Source organism: Erinaceus europaeus, chromosome 20 (genome assembly GCF_950295315.1).
Source record: "Erinaceus europaeus chromosome 20, mEriEur2.1, whole genome shotgun sequence".
NCBI classification, from domain to species: Eukaryota; Metazoa; Chordata; class Mammalia; order Eulipotyphla; family Erinaceidae; genus Erinaceus; species Erinaceus europaeus.
In genome coordinates, this window is record NC_080181.1 from 28,652,725 (window position 1) to 28,665,956 (window position 13,232).

At 46.4% G+C, this 13,232-nt stretch overlaps 1 protein-coding gene across 4 annotated transcripts in view; it reads left to right on the forward strand.

Moving 5' to 3' along the window:
- Window positions 1-820: 820 nt before the first annotated feature.
- Window positions 821-13,232, forward strand: part of APLP2 (amyloid beta precursor like protein 2) — a 91,079-nt gene continuing 78,667 nt past the window's right edge. For all 4 annotated transcript variants that reach the window (XM_007539563.3, XM_016185003.2, XM_016185007.2 and 1 more), the window contains exon 1: window positions 821-1,015. In XM_007539563.3, coding sequence (XP_007539625.1) covers window positions 908-1,015 — 108 coding nt within the window. In that variant the 5' untranslated portion in view covers window positions 821-907. The remainder of the gene's footprint in view (window positions 1,016-13,232) is intronic.

The following is a 13,232-nucleotide window of genomic DNA, read 5'->3' on the forward strand; positions in this document are numbered from 1 at the left end:
GAGCTCCAGCTGAAGAAGAAAAAAGAGCATTTCCGAAAACACATGAGAAGGCGCCCTGGGCTTTGAGGTCGTTGTCTCTCTCCACCACGGGGGTCCCGTGGGAGGCAGCTTTACTTGGTCCGAGAGACCAATAGGGTGGAAATGTAAGGATGAGGCCTAAAAAATCAGGGTAAGAACGTGGACATACCGCTTGACAGAGGCGAGAAATCGTGCGTGGGGGGAACCTGCCCAGGGCGAGCAGCGCTCTGGAAAGGGGCGCACCCTGTGCAGGGTTCTCAGGAGCACGCAGGCTGCCTTATTTAGTCTCCAGGGAAGACCTTCCGCAAACCCGCCTGGACTCGGAACAATTCACCCAGCTTTAATAAAACCATTTTCAGAATCCCAAAGAAGGCAGTACCCAAAGGAATCTGAAAAATAGCCCGCAGGGGAGGGGGAACGAGGCATGTCCCTATCGGCAGGCAACAGGTGGACAGGCCAGCTGCGCCTTACGGATAGTGGCACAGGGTGCAGGGGGCCGGAGGGACCCTCCAGACCCCGACTCCGCCAACCTCGCCTGCACACTCCCCCGCAACGCGCCAGCCCCGGGGGGGTGGGGGGGGCGGTGCGGGGGAGGCGGGGCCGTCAGCGGCCGGAGGTGGGACCCGGCTGGGGTGGGCGGGAGGAGCAGGCTTCGCCGTCTACTGATTGGCCCTGAGTGGAAAAAGGGGCGGTGTCTTCGGCTGGCTTTGCGGGCTGGCATTGGGGACTGGAGAAGGAGGGCGTGGACCTGTGAAGTCAGTTCCGGTTGGTGTAAAACCCCCGGGGCGGGGGCGAGCGGGCTTCAGATGCTCCTGGGTCGCGGTGGGGAAGGTCCAGGAGATCTTGTGGTAGAGCCTGAGAGTCGAGTACCGGAGTGAGCCGGCGAGGGATGGCGGCCATGGGGACTGTGGTCGCAGTGGCCACGGGCAGGCTCCTGGTTCTGCTGCTGCTGCTGGGGCTCACGGTGCCCGCCGCCGCGCTGGCCGGCTACATCGAGGTGGGGACCGGGCGACCGCTCGAGCGAACGCAGGCTGTTTCGCCTGCGGTGGGAACGCGGCCTGCAGGCGGCTCTCGGGGTCGGCGTCGCTCGGGCCGGGGGCGCTGAGCTGAGCCGGGGTGGGGGCGGTCCAGCGCTGCTGCGGGTCCGGCGCGCCCTCCCCCGCCCGCGGCTACTTGGCGCAGTGCTTAGCGCTGGAGGTCGGGCTGCCTCCGCCGCCGCAGAGGCCAAATGAAAGGCATCGGGAATGCGGGGTGCGGGGGGCGGCAGGCCGCCCCAGCCCGCCCGCGGCTACGCCACATCCTCCGGGCCCCCCGCGCGGCGCAGACGCCCCCTCCGCTCTCCCCTGGGGCGCCGGGAGCCGCTGCCAGTGCTCCCCGCGGCTGCCGGCTTCTGGGGGCGGAGGGAGGCCCCCGGTGCAGACCCCAGCCCTGAGCTTGGTGTGGGGCTGCCCACCTGGAGGCGGCAGATGGAGCCTTTTGTGGCCCGGGTGGCTGCAGGCTTTCGGGCTCTGGTTGGCCCTTGCAAAGTGCCGAGGTGCCCGGGGAGCGCCTTCTGCTGCCTGCGCGCATCCCTCCCGAGCGGCTCCTGCGCTCCGGCATCAGGCCCCCGGAGAGGAATTGTTAAATTTAGCCATTTGCCAAAGTCGAATTAAAAAAAAGCAGAGGGTTGGGGGGGGGTCACCTGCCTCTCCGGAATCCGCGTTGCTCCTTTTGACCTGGATCTCAGCCTGGGTGGGAAGCGAAGGCACCTGGGCGTAAAGTGGTCGAAAGGCGTTTCTGTTTGATCAGTGGGACTTTCTGGTTGTCAGAATTAAGTAGCTGAGGCTGCATCTGATAACCCGGCAACCGCTCTGGCAGCGAGCTGGTTAATTGGCCTGGATGCCTGGGCTGCGGGCTCTGGGTCAGGCAGCGGCAGCGGGAACCGGGTTGTTGGGGTCGGGGCGGCCTCCGCCCCGCGCCCTGGGCACCTGGACCAGGGGCTGTGTTCTTGCTGGTCTGCTTGAAAATAGTTGCTTGCATCGTTGCACTGGCCTATGTGCTTCTGATGTTGTCCCCCCCCCTTTTTTTTTCTCTCTTGTCATCATCATTATTAATCTTAACAATTGTAGTTGATCTCTGCATATTCAGTTCATTTTAGGAGGGGAAGTGAGAATGGATTTACAGAGGCATTGGCTAAGAACTTCTTTAAGAAAAAAACACAACTTTCAAGTTACATTGTGTTTCTCTGCCGAATGTTTAAATACTTGCACGGGTAAAATAAATGGTGTTGGGAATTAAAATCTGTTCTCATGGAATGGCGTGAAACGGTTGTTTTCATCCTAGTAAAAGGTCTGTGGTTCCTAGGGGCGGGGGAAGCCTTAAATAAAAGTAGTTAATGTTTATATATCAGTTTTTAGATTAGGATGATTTCAGTCTGCACAGAATGGTTAGATTTTTATATCAGGTTCCCACTAAGATGTGACAGGAAAGCAAGATAGGTCAGTGGAGTAAGCAGGGACAGGGGGAGCTTTTATATGGAATATGAAATCTCACTCTTAAGTAGGTGTCACATTCTTACATCCTAGGGGTATGAATAACTTCAGACCTGGTGCAAGTTCACAGTTAAAAAATAAATCAATTTAAAATAGTGCCTTCAAGTTTAAGCAGGGCACCAACACTTGTTTGCCCAAAGTGAAAGAAAAGACTATCGAGATTAGTTGTTGCAGATGAAAGTATTATTGTTCAATTGGAGCATTGAACGAGACAAAGTAGGAATGAGTTCCCACCGAAATTTTTTTAATGCTGTTTTATGGCAACTTCTTTTATTTGCCACTATGCGCCTGCACTCAATTATTTCTCAGATGCTTTTTCCTTTTGTCAAGCAGATAGAATTATATTTAACATGTATATAATTTGATTTTGTTTCTCTGTTGTCAGGCAGAAGACTGCCTGCCTCCACCTTAATTTAGCCGAGAATGACCTAAATCAGGATGTCTCTGGGAAGGTCCTGATTGAGATTAGCCACAGGGAGTCTAGCCAAATCCCTGATCAAGTTGCTTGGCACAGAATTATTGATTGGTGAAATCTCCAGTGTTTCTTGGTGTTGACTGAGTTAATTCCTTACACCTGTTAAAAAAATCCCACCTCTACTAAGGGTCACTTCCTCTGTTTAAATCTGAAACAAAGTCTGTTGTATGCTCGTTCCATCTGGGATTCTCAGGCAGGACTGGTGTTGAAAAGCACTGCAGTGTATGCAGTGGGTACAGAGGCTTCTGGGAGCCAGAAACAGTCTGGCAGAGTTAGCAGCAAGTGGACCTTTCTGAGAGCCAAATTTCAGGCAACTTACAGTGAATGCCAAGGTGTGACACCCGAGGCTGAGACTGGGTACTGGCTGGCCTTTCTGAGTGGTGGGAATGCCTGGTTATGCTTCTTGATAGGAATGTCACTTTTTCTCCTTTCTCCTTCCCTTCAAAGGGAAGGAGGAGATGGGAAGGGAGAGAGACCTGCAGACCTGCTTTAAGGTTGGTGAAGGTCCTCCCCCTAACGCAGGTGGAGAACAAGTGTTTGAACCTGGGTCCTTGCTTGTGGTAATGTGTACTCTAATGGGCATACTACCGTGCAGACCCCCCTTTGATTTAATTTTTTTTTTCAACTATACATTTAATGCAAATTGAGCTTCTTCTGAGATGTTTCCAAATACTTTATTTTTTATTATCGTTATTGGATAGTGACAGCCAGAAATCTGGGGAGGGGAAATAGAGAGGGAGACAGACAGACACCTGCAGCACTACTTCACCACTCAAGAAGCTTGCTTCTGAAGGTGGGGACCGGGGATTTGAACCTGGATCCTTGTGCACTGTAATGCGCACTCACCCAGGTGTGCCACCACCTGGCTCCACACCTGAGATGTTTCATAAAGTAGAGAAGGCACACCAGATGTTGAAGATTTAGAATGAGAAGGGTTGAGTGCACATGTTACAAAGCTCAAGGACCCAGGTTTGAGCCCCCAGTCCCACCTGCAGGGGAAAAGCTTTGCAAGTGATAAAGCAGTGCTGTAGGTATCTCTCTGTTTCTCTCCCTTTCTGCCACCCCCTTCCCTCTCAAATTCTGGCTGTCTCTATCCAATAAAGATTTTTTAAAAATTAAAAAAAAAAGATTTAAAATGAGAAAATTGGAGCTGAGGAAGACAGCATAATGGTTATGTAAAAAGATTTTTATGGGAGTCAGGCGGTATTGCAGCAGGTTGAGTGCACGTGGCACAAAGCGCAAGGACCCGAGTAAGGATCCGGGTTCAAGCCCCTGACGCCCCATCTACAGGGGAGTCGCTTTGCAAGCGGTGAAGCAGGTCTGCAGGTGTCTATCTTTCTCTCGCCTCCTCTGTCTTCCCCTCCTCCCTCCATTTCTCTCTGTCCTATCCAACAACAACGATATCAACAACAATAAAACAAGGGCAACAAAAGGAATAAATAAATATTTAAAAAGAGTGGCTGGGCAGTAGCACAGTGGGTTAAGCACAGGTGGCGCAAAGCACAAGGACGGCATAAAGATCCTGGTTCCAGCCCCTAGCTCCCCACCTGCAGGGGATTTGCTTCACAAACGGGAAGCAGGTCTGCAGGTGTCTTTCTTTCTCTCTGTCTTCCCCTCCTCTCTCGTTTGCTCTCTGTCCTATCCAACAGCAACAATGGCTCTAACAATAACAACTACAACAAGGGCAACAAAACGGGAAAAATAGCCTCCAGGAGCAGTGGATTCGTAGTGCTGGCACCAAGCCCCAGTGATAACCCTGGAGTTAAAAAAAAATTATGCTTCAGGTTCTGAGGTCCTAGGTTCAATCCCTAGCCAGAACTGAGCAGTGTTCTGCTGTGTGTGTGTGTGTGTGTGTGTGTGTGTGTGTACGCGTGCGTGTGCATGTGTCTCACTCTATCTCTTTCTCATTAAAATAAAAACAACTAAAGTTTAGGGAGTCCAGCAGTAGCGCAGTGGGTTAAGTGCAGGTGGTGCAAAGCGGAAGGACCAGCCTAAGGTTCCCGGTTTGAGCCCCCAGCTCCCCACCAGCAGGGGAGTCACTTCACAAGCAGTGAAGCAGGTTTGCAGGTCTCTTTCTCTCTCTCCCCCTCTCTGTCTTCCCCTCCTCTCTCCATCTCTCTGTCCTATCTGACAACGACAACAACAATAACTGCAACAGTAAGAAAACAAGGGCAACAAAAGGGAAAAAATAAATATTAAAAAAAACTTTAAAAAAGAGTGAAAAAATGTAAATTACCTTGTAGTGTTTGCATTGATAATATGTTAGAACTGGCTAAGAAAATACATTCATTTTGAATGTAGCTACTGGGAAGTTTTCCTATGATTCACTTATACAGGATAGTGCTAATTAAAGTCTTGTCTCTAGTGGTCCAGCATGAGCTTAAGAGTTGTCTAGGGCAGTGTTTTGTATGGTGTTTGTTTTGCTTAGTTTTTTTTTTCTATACTTTTACTACTTTTTTTCCCCCACCCACTTAATCATTTCTTTTTCCAGTTAAGACTTGCATTTATGGGGTGCACAGTGGTGGACCGAGTAGAGCCTGCATGCTGCCCTGAGCACCTGGGCTCAAGCCCCCAGTCCCTGCCTGCGGGGGGATATTTCACAAGCAGTGAAGCAGGGCTTCAGGTGTCTTTCTTTCCCCTTTCCCTCTGGATATTCTGTCTCTATACAAAAAATAAATTTAGGGGCCGGGTGGTGGCGCACCTGGTTGAGCGCACATGTTGCAATGTGCAAGGACCCAGGTTCAAGCCCCTGGTCCCCACCTGCAGGGGGAAAGCTTTGCGAGTGGTAAAGCAGGGTTGCAGGTGTCTTTTCTGTCTCTTTCCCTCTCTGTCTCTCCCTTCCGCTCGACTTCTGACTGTCTCTATCCAATAAATAAATAAATTTTAAAAAATCATATTTAGAAGTTTATAAAAATTGCAAAATTGTACAGTTTTCCGATCCTTTCCCCCAGGCAACCCAATCTGTTAATATTTCTCCTCTTCAGCATTGGCTTCACCAGTCATTCTAATGAGTTGATTGCTTTTTACTAGAGCCCTCAGCTCTGGCTTATGTGAGAGCTGGGGATTGACCCTGATGCCTCTGAGCATCAAGCATGAAGGTCTTTGGTGTGATCACTATGCTACCATCCAGCCTCTTCTATTTTATACTGAACTCTTTTTTTTTTTTTTTTTTTACTTTTTTAAAAAAAAATATTTATTTATAGAGAGTAGTCCAGGAGGTGGCACAATGGATAAAGTGTTGGAACTCTTCAAGAATGAGATCCTGAGTTCAGTCTCTGGCAGCACATACACCAGAGTGATGTCTGGTTCTTTCTCACCTCCTATCCCTCTCATTAATATATAAATAAAACATTAAATTTGTTTATTTATTATTTGTTTGTTTATTTAGAGAGAGATGGACCAGAACACTGCTCAGCTCTGGCTTATGGTGGTACTGGGGATTGAACTTGGGGCCTCAGAACCTCAGGCATGAGTCTTTTTACATAATCGTTGTGCTGCATGCCCAGCCTTTAATACTGATTTAAAAAATTTTTTATTATCTTTATTAAAGACAGAGAAATTGAGAGGAAGGGGAAGATAGACGGAGAGACATCTGTAGCACTGCTTCACCACTTGCAAAGCTTTCTACCTGCAGGTGGGGGCTGGGGGCTCGAACCAGGGTCCTTGTGCATTGTAACATGTGCTCAACCAGGTGCACCTCCACACAGCCCCCCTTAAACTAAATTCTGTGGTAATAAATTGCATGCATCGTGCCCTTTTAGCCCTGAAAACTTTAGTCTGTATTTATTTAGAAACAGCGTACAGTCGGGAGTTGGGCGGTAGTGCAGTGGGTTAAGTGCACGTGGCGCAAAGGACCGATGTAAGAATTCCGGTTTGAGCCCCCGGTTCCCTACCTGCAGGGGAGTCACTTCACAGGTGGTGAAGCATGTCTGCAGGTGTCTGTTTTTCTCTCCCCCTGTCTACCCCTCCTCTCTCCATTTCTCTGTGTCCTGTCCAACAATGACATCATCATCAACAACAATAATAACTACAACAACAATAAAAAAAAAAAACAAGGGCAAGGAAAGGGGAAAAAACTAAAAAAAAAAAAAGCATACAATTATCAACACAACGGAAATTTAATATTGACACAATTCTTTGATCACCTTTACTCTCTGTATCCTTGTTTGTCAGTTGACCCAATAATGCCCTTTCTAGTTTAAAAACATGGTTAACTTTAGCACTCAAGAGCTTCAGAATTCTTGGCAGTAATATGTGAAGGGTGATTAATCTTTTTCCAAATGTAAAACTCAGACTTTAACTTATTTGATACTGTTTTGACTTTGGAAAATCAAAACTTAAAAAAAAAACAAAACCTCAAGATTCTCTGAGGATGTTATTCACTCTTATTGAATGCTCAGACTTTGACATTTTCTTTTTTTAAAAAAAAAATTTTATTTATTCCCCTTTTGTTGCCCTTGTTTTTTATTATTGTATTTTTATTATTGGTGGTGGTGTTATTGGATAGGACAGAGAGAAATGGAAAGAGGAGGGGAAGACAGAGACGGGGAGAGAAAGACATCTGCAGACCTGCTTCACCGCCTGTGGGACTCCCCTGCAGGTGGGGATCCTGAGGACTCAAACTAGGATCCTTCCGCCGGTCCTTGCCCGTTTCCCTACTTTTAGAAATGGTAGAGAGGCCAGGAGATAGCTCGCCTAGTAGAGCCCACATTTGGCCATGTGCAACAACCTGTGTTCTTGTATACCGGTATAGATAGCCCTGGTAGCAGTTAAAGATTGTAGAGGAGAGGTGATTTACCTGACCGGGCACATTCCTTACCATATATGAAGTCCTGGATTTGAGCCCTGGGCATCACAATGCCAAAGAAGATTCTTGTGGTGGAGCAGTACTGTGATGTCTTTCCCTTTCTCCTTCTCTGTCTGAAAGAAAAAGAATGAAAAAAAAATCGATCTGGTTGGTGTATTGCACCAAAGTAGAAGACTCTGGGATGGGTGGGAGTGGGGGAAGGGTTCAGGTCCTGGAACAGGGTGGCAGAGGACCCTAGTGGAGGTTGTATGGTTATGTGGAAAATCGGGCAATGTTAAGTGTGTACAAACTATTGTATTTTACTGTTGACTGTAAACCATTAATCCCCATATAAAGAAATTAAAAAAAAAATTGGCCTGGTAATGGTGAGAGCCTGCATTTTTAACACAGATAAACTGTAAGAATTTAAAAATAATCTAGGCATTTTTTTTTTTTCCAAGGAAGGTCTTGCAGTCAGCATTTGGCATTTGCCCTTGCGGGATATGTACACACATTTTATAAAACTGGCATATTAAAACTACTGCATATTGTGCTTTGAACCATGAGCTCACCAAATCCTTTTAAAAGTATATTTTATGGGAGTCTGGCAGTAGCGCAGCAGGTTAAGCGCACATGGCGCAAAGCACAAGGACTGGCATAAGGATCCCGGTTCGAGCCCCCAGCTCCCCACCTGCAGGGGAGTCGCTTCACAGGTGGTGAGGTAGGTCTGCAGGTGTTTATCTTTCTCTCCCCATCTCTGTCTTCCCCTCTCTCCATTTCTCTCTATCCTATCCAGCAACAACGACATCAATAACTACAATAAAACAACAAGGGTAACAAAAGGGAATAAATAAAAAAAATATTTTTAAAAAAGTATATTTTACAACAACAATAAAATAACAAGGGCAACAAAAGGGAAAATAAATAAGTATTTTAAAGTATCTTTTACTTATTTAATTTTTTATTAGTGATTTTATACAGATTTACAAAATTATAAGATAATGAGGTTATAGTTCCATGCCTTTCCCCACCACCAGAGTTCTGTGTCCCCATTCCTTCCACTGCAAATTGCATTAGTTCTCCCATGAGCACAGCTATGGGTTGATTATTGTTTTCTTTCTTTTTTTTTAAAATTAATTTATTTTACCAGAGCACTGATCAGCTCTGGCTTATGATGGTGCAGGAGATTGAACCTGGGACTTCAGAGCCTCAGGCATGAGAGTCTCTTTGTATAACCATTATGCTGTCTACCCCCACCCATATTTATTATGGTGATGCTGGGGATTGAATGTGGGGCTTGGAGCCTCAAGCATGACAGTCTTGCAGACGCGGCAGGGTGGTGGCACACCTGGTTGAGCACACATGTGACCATGCACTAGACTCAGCTTCAGGCACCCTGTCCCCACCTGCAGGGGGAAAGTTTTCCAAGTGGTGAAGCAGGATTACAGGTATCTCTCTGTCTCTCTCCTTCTTCCTCTGGCTGTCCCCCCCAACCCCCCTGCATCCTATTGGTTGCAGAATGGCTGCTGCAGTTCCAGTGGTTGATGAAGCTGGTACATACAGCCTATTAATATTAATATTTATTTATTTTCCCTTTTGTTGCCCTTGTGTTTTTCATTGTGTTTTTCATAGTTATTGATGTTGTTATTGATGTCCTAGGACAGAGAGAAATGGAGAGAGGAGGGGAAGACAGAGAGGAGGAGAGAAAGACAGACACCGGCATACCTGCTTCACTGCTTGTGAAGCGACTCCCCTGCAGGTGGGGAGCCGGGGGCTGGAACCAGGATCCTTACACAGGTCCTTGCACTTTGCGCCACCTGCGCTAAACCCACAGCGCTGCCACCTGACTCCCCATGCAGCGTATTATTTTGAATTACCCCCAAATGAATTACTGAAAGAAATTTTCTGCTGGGTTATGTAAGTGTTGGTATAAACCTTTGTACAGTGTCTATAGTCTATAGTTTCTGTGGAGGGGCCCTCCCAAGAGCAAATTCGAGATAGCCCATAATCCAATTTTTGTAAGTTGTGTCTTGGTGAGATAAACTAGATTACATTGTTGCTTAATTAAATTCAGTCTAGTGGACGTACCTTGATTTATGGTCTAAGATGGAAAGAGAACCATGTAGGCTCATTCAAATGGAAAAGGTTTCCGACCTTTCTGTGGAGGAGGGCCGATCCTTTTGCCGAGAGCATTTTTCTTACATAAATATTTTGAACGGGGATGGGAGGGGGCCTACCTGGTAGAGTGTTAAAAATGCTCAAGATGGGGCCGATAGTGGTGCATAAGGACCCGAATTTGGTCCACCACTAGGGCAGGGGATGCTGTCAAGAAAGTTTGTCCTGGGAGTCGGGCTGTAGCGCAGTGGGTTAAGCGCAGGTGGCGCAAAGCACAAGGACCGGCATAAGGATCCCGGTTCGAACCCCGGCTCCCCACCTGCAGGGGAGTCGCTTCACAGGCGGTGCAGCAGGTCTTCAGGTGTCTTTCTCTCCTCCTCTCTGTCTTCCCCATCTCTCTCCATTTCTCTCTGTCCTATCCAACAACGACAGCAACAATAATAACTACAAAAACAACAACAAGGGCAACAAAAGGGAATAAATAAATAAATATTTTTTAAAAATCTTAAAAAAAAAAAAAAAGTTTGTCCTGCCACAGAAAGGGTGGGGGGAAGAGGAGAAAATGATCTGAGTTTGAGCTTCCTTTTCCTAACCCTGCAGGGTGAAATAAGTGCTTCAGGTGCATCTCTCTCTCTCTCTCTCTCTCTCTCTCTCCCCCTCTCTCCCTCTCCCCCCTCTTCTTTCCCTTCCTCTCCCCCTCTCTCCCCCCACACTCCTCATAATTTTTCTGTACCGTATAAAAAAAATAAATCAAGCTCAAGGACCTGGGTTTCAAGCTCCTTAGTCCCCATCAGTGAAGCAGTGCTGCAAGTCTCTTTTTCTCCTCCTTCCTGTCTCCCTCTCCCCTCTTAATTTCTCTTTGTCTCTATCAAATATATAAGTAAATAAAATTTTTTTTCAAGGTAGATATTTTGAAGCCTTTTTATTTTCAGGTGAAATCATATAAAGCACCAGTGAGAGCTATTATTAAAGCATGACTTTTCATTTTCATCCTGTTTATTTAACCATGGTCACATGGTTGTGTGTTAGGTGCTAAATAGTGCAACAGTGAAAACAAATAGGCAGTGCTCTTTTATTTCTCTAAATGTTTGTAAGTGCTTGCATGTGATCACTAGTCTCACTCCCCCCCCCCCCCAGAGGTTTTCCTTGAATACACTTGGGATTCTCTGCTTCAAATGCTCCCCTAGGTGATAATGTGCAAGCAAAGAAAAAACAAAACTAGCAAACCAACTCTTCTCCCCTTACTCATTCATGTGCCTTTGTGTATGTCTCTAAGCTGTCTCAAGTTAGCTAGTCTTGTCTTCCCCTAAAAAGGGAATTGAGGGCTGGGGAGACTATATAATGACTCTCCAAAAGGCACTCATGTCTGAGACTCTGAGGTCCCAGGTTCAGTCCCCCGCATCACTATAAGCCAGAGCTGGTCTCCTCCTATCTCCATTTCTTCTCTCTGTCCTATCTAATAACGATGACACCAATAACAACAATAACTGCAAAACAGTAATAATAATAAAAAAGCAACAAGGGCAACAAAAGGGAAAATAAATATAAAAATTTTAATTTGCAAATGCTATTGTAAACAGCATATTTACTTAATTTCTGCCAGGCCCTGTACAACTCTGGTGGTGCTGAGGACTGAACCTAGGCTCCCAGAACCCCAGGCATGAAAGCTGTTTTGCATAACCATTATGCTGTCTGCCCATCCCTCTCTTTAACATTTTGCCTGTTGTTTTGTTGTGGTTGTAGAAATGATAATTAATATTTTAAAATTAACCTTATATCCAGCTATCTTGTTAAATACTGTGTACCAATTCTAGTGCTATACCTGTAATTGATACTATCTTTTCCCTCCTTACTTGGGAATTATATTTATCAGTGAAACTGCTTTTGTGGTAAGGTTTCCATTTATGAATTCAGCTTATATATTAGTTGTAAGATTTCAAATTGTAGTCTAATAATTGTTTCCCCCCCTCTTTATAGATTATTATTATTATTATATTATTTTTTTTTTTACTGTTCAGCTCTGGCTTATGGTTTTGTGGGGGATTGAACTTGGGGCTTTGGAGCCTTAGGCATGAGTCTCTTTGCATAACCATTATGCTATCTACCTCTGCCTGACTTTTTTTTTTAATTATCTTTATTGACAGCCAGAAATTGAGAGGAAGGGTGGCAGATAAAAAGGGAGACAGATGGCCCAGGAGATAAAACATTGAACTCTGAAGCATGAGATCCTGGGTTCAATCCCTGGCAGCACATGTACCAGAGTGATGTCTGGTTCTCTTTCTCTTCCTATCCCTCTCATTAATAAATTTGAAAAAAGAGAGAGAGAGAGACACCTGTAGTACTGCTTTTTTGCTGGGGCTCAGTGCTTGCACCATGAATCCACTGCTCCTGGAGGCCATTATTTCCCCCTTTTGTTGCCCTTGTTGTTGTAGCCTTGTTGTGGTTATTATTGTTGTTGGACAGGACAGAGAGAAATGGAGAGAGGAGGGGAAGACACAGACACCTACAGACCTGCTTCACCGCCTGTGAAGCAACTCCCCTGCAGGAGGGGAGCCAGGGGCTCGAACCGGGATCCTTCTGAGGGTCCTTGCACTTTTTGCCACGTGCGCTTAACCCGCGATGCTACCGCTCAACCCCCCACCTACAGTACTGCTTTACCCCTTATGAAGTGTCTCCTTACAGGTGGGGACAAGGGCTTGAACCTGGGTCCTTGTGCATTGTAATGTGTACTCAATCAGGTGTGCCACCATTTGGCCCCTTTAAGTTTCTTTTAGTAATTTCACTTAACTTTTTTTTATTTTTATTTTTTTATTGTTGTAGTTATTGTTGTTTTTGATATCATCGTCGTTGGATAGGACAGAGAGAAGTGGAGAGGAGGGGAAGACAGAGATGGGGAGAGAAAGATAGACACCTGCAGGCCTGCTTCACCACCCATGAAGCCACTCCCCTGCAGGTGGGGAGCCGGGGCTCAAGCTGGGATGCTTACACCGGTCCTTGTGCTTTGCACTGGTGCGCTTACCCCACTGCACTAGTTTTTTGTTTTTAATTATTATTTGATAGGATAGAGAGAAATTGGGGGGCAGGAAGGAGAAGAGGTGGAGAGAGAGAAAGACGTCTGCAGAGCTGTTTCACCCATAGCCAGTGAAACTTCTCCCCTAGAGGTGAGGAGTGGGGGCTTGAACCCAGGTCCTTGCACTTGTAATGTTTGCGGTCAACCAGGTACTCCACTGCCTAGCCCCCACTGTTAGCTTAAAACACTGTTTTAATATTATATTTATGTATTTCTTTTCACTAGAGCAGTGCTTAG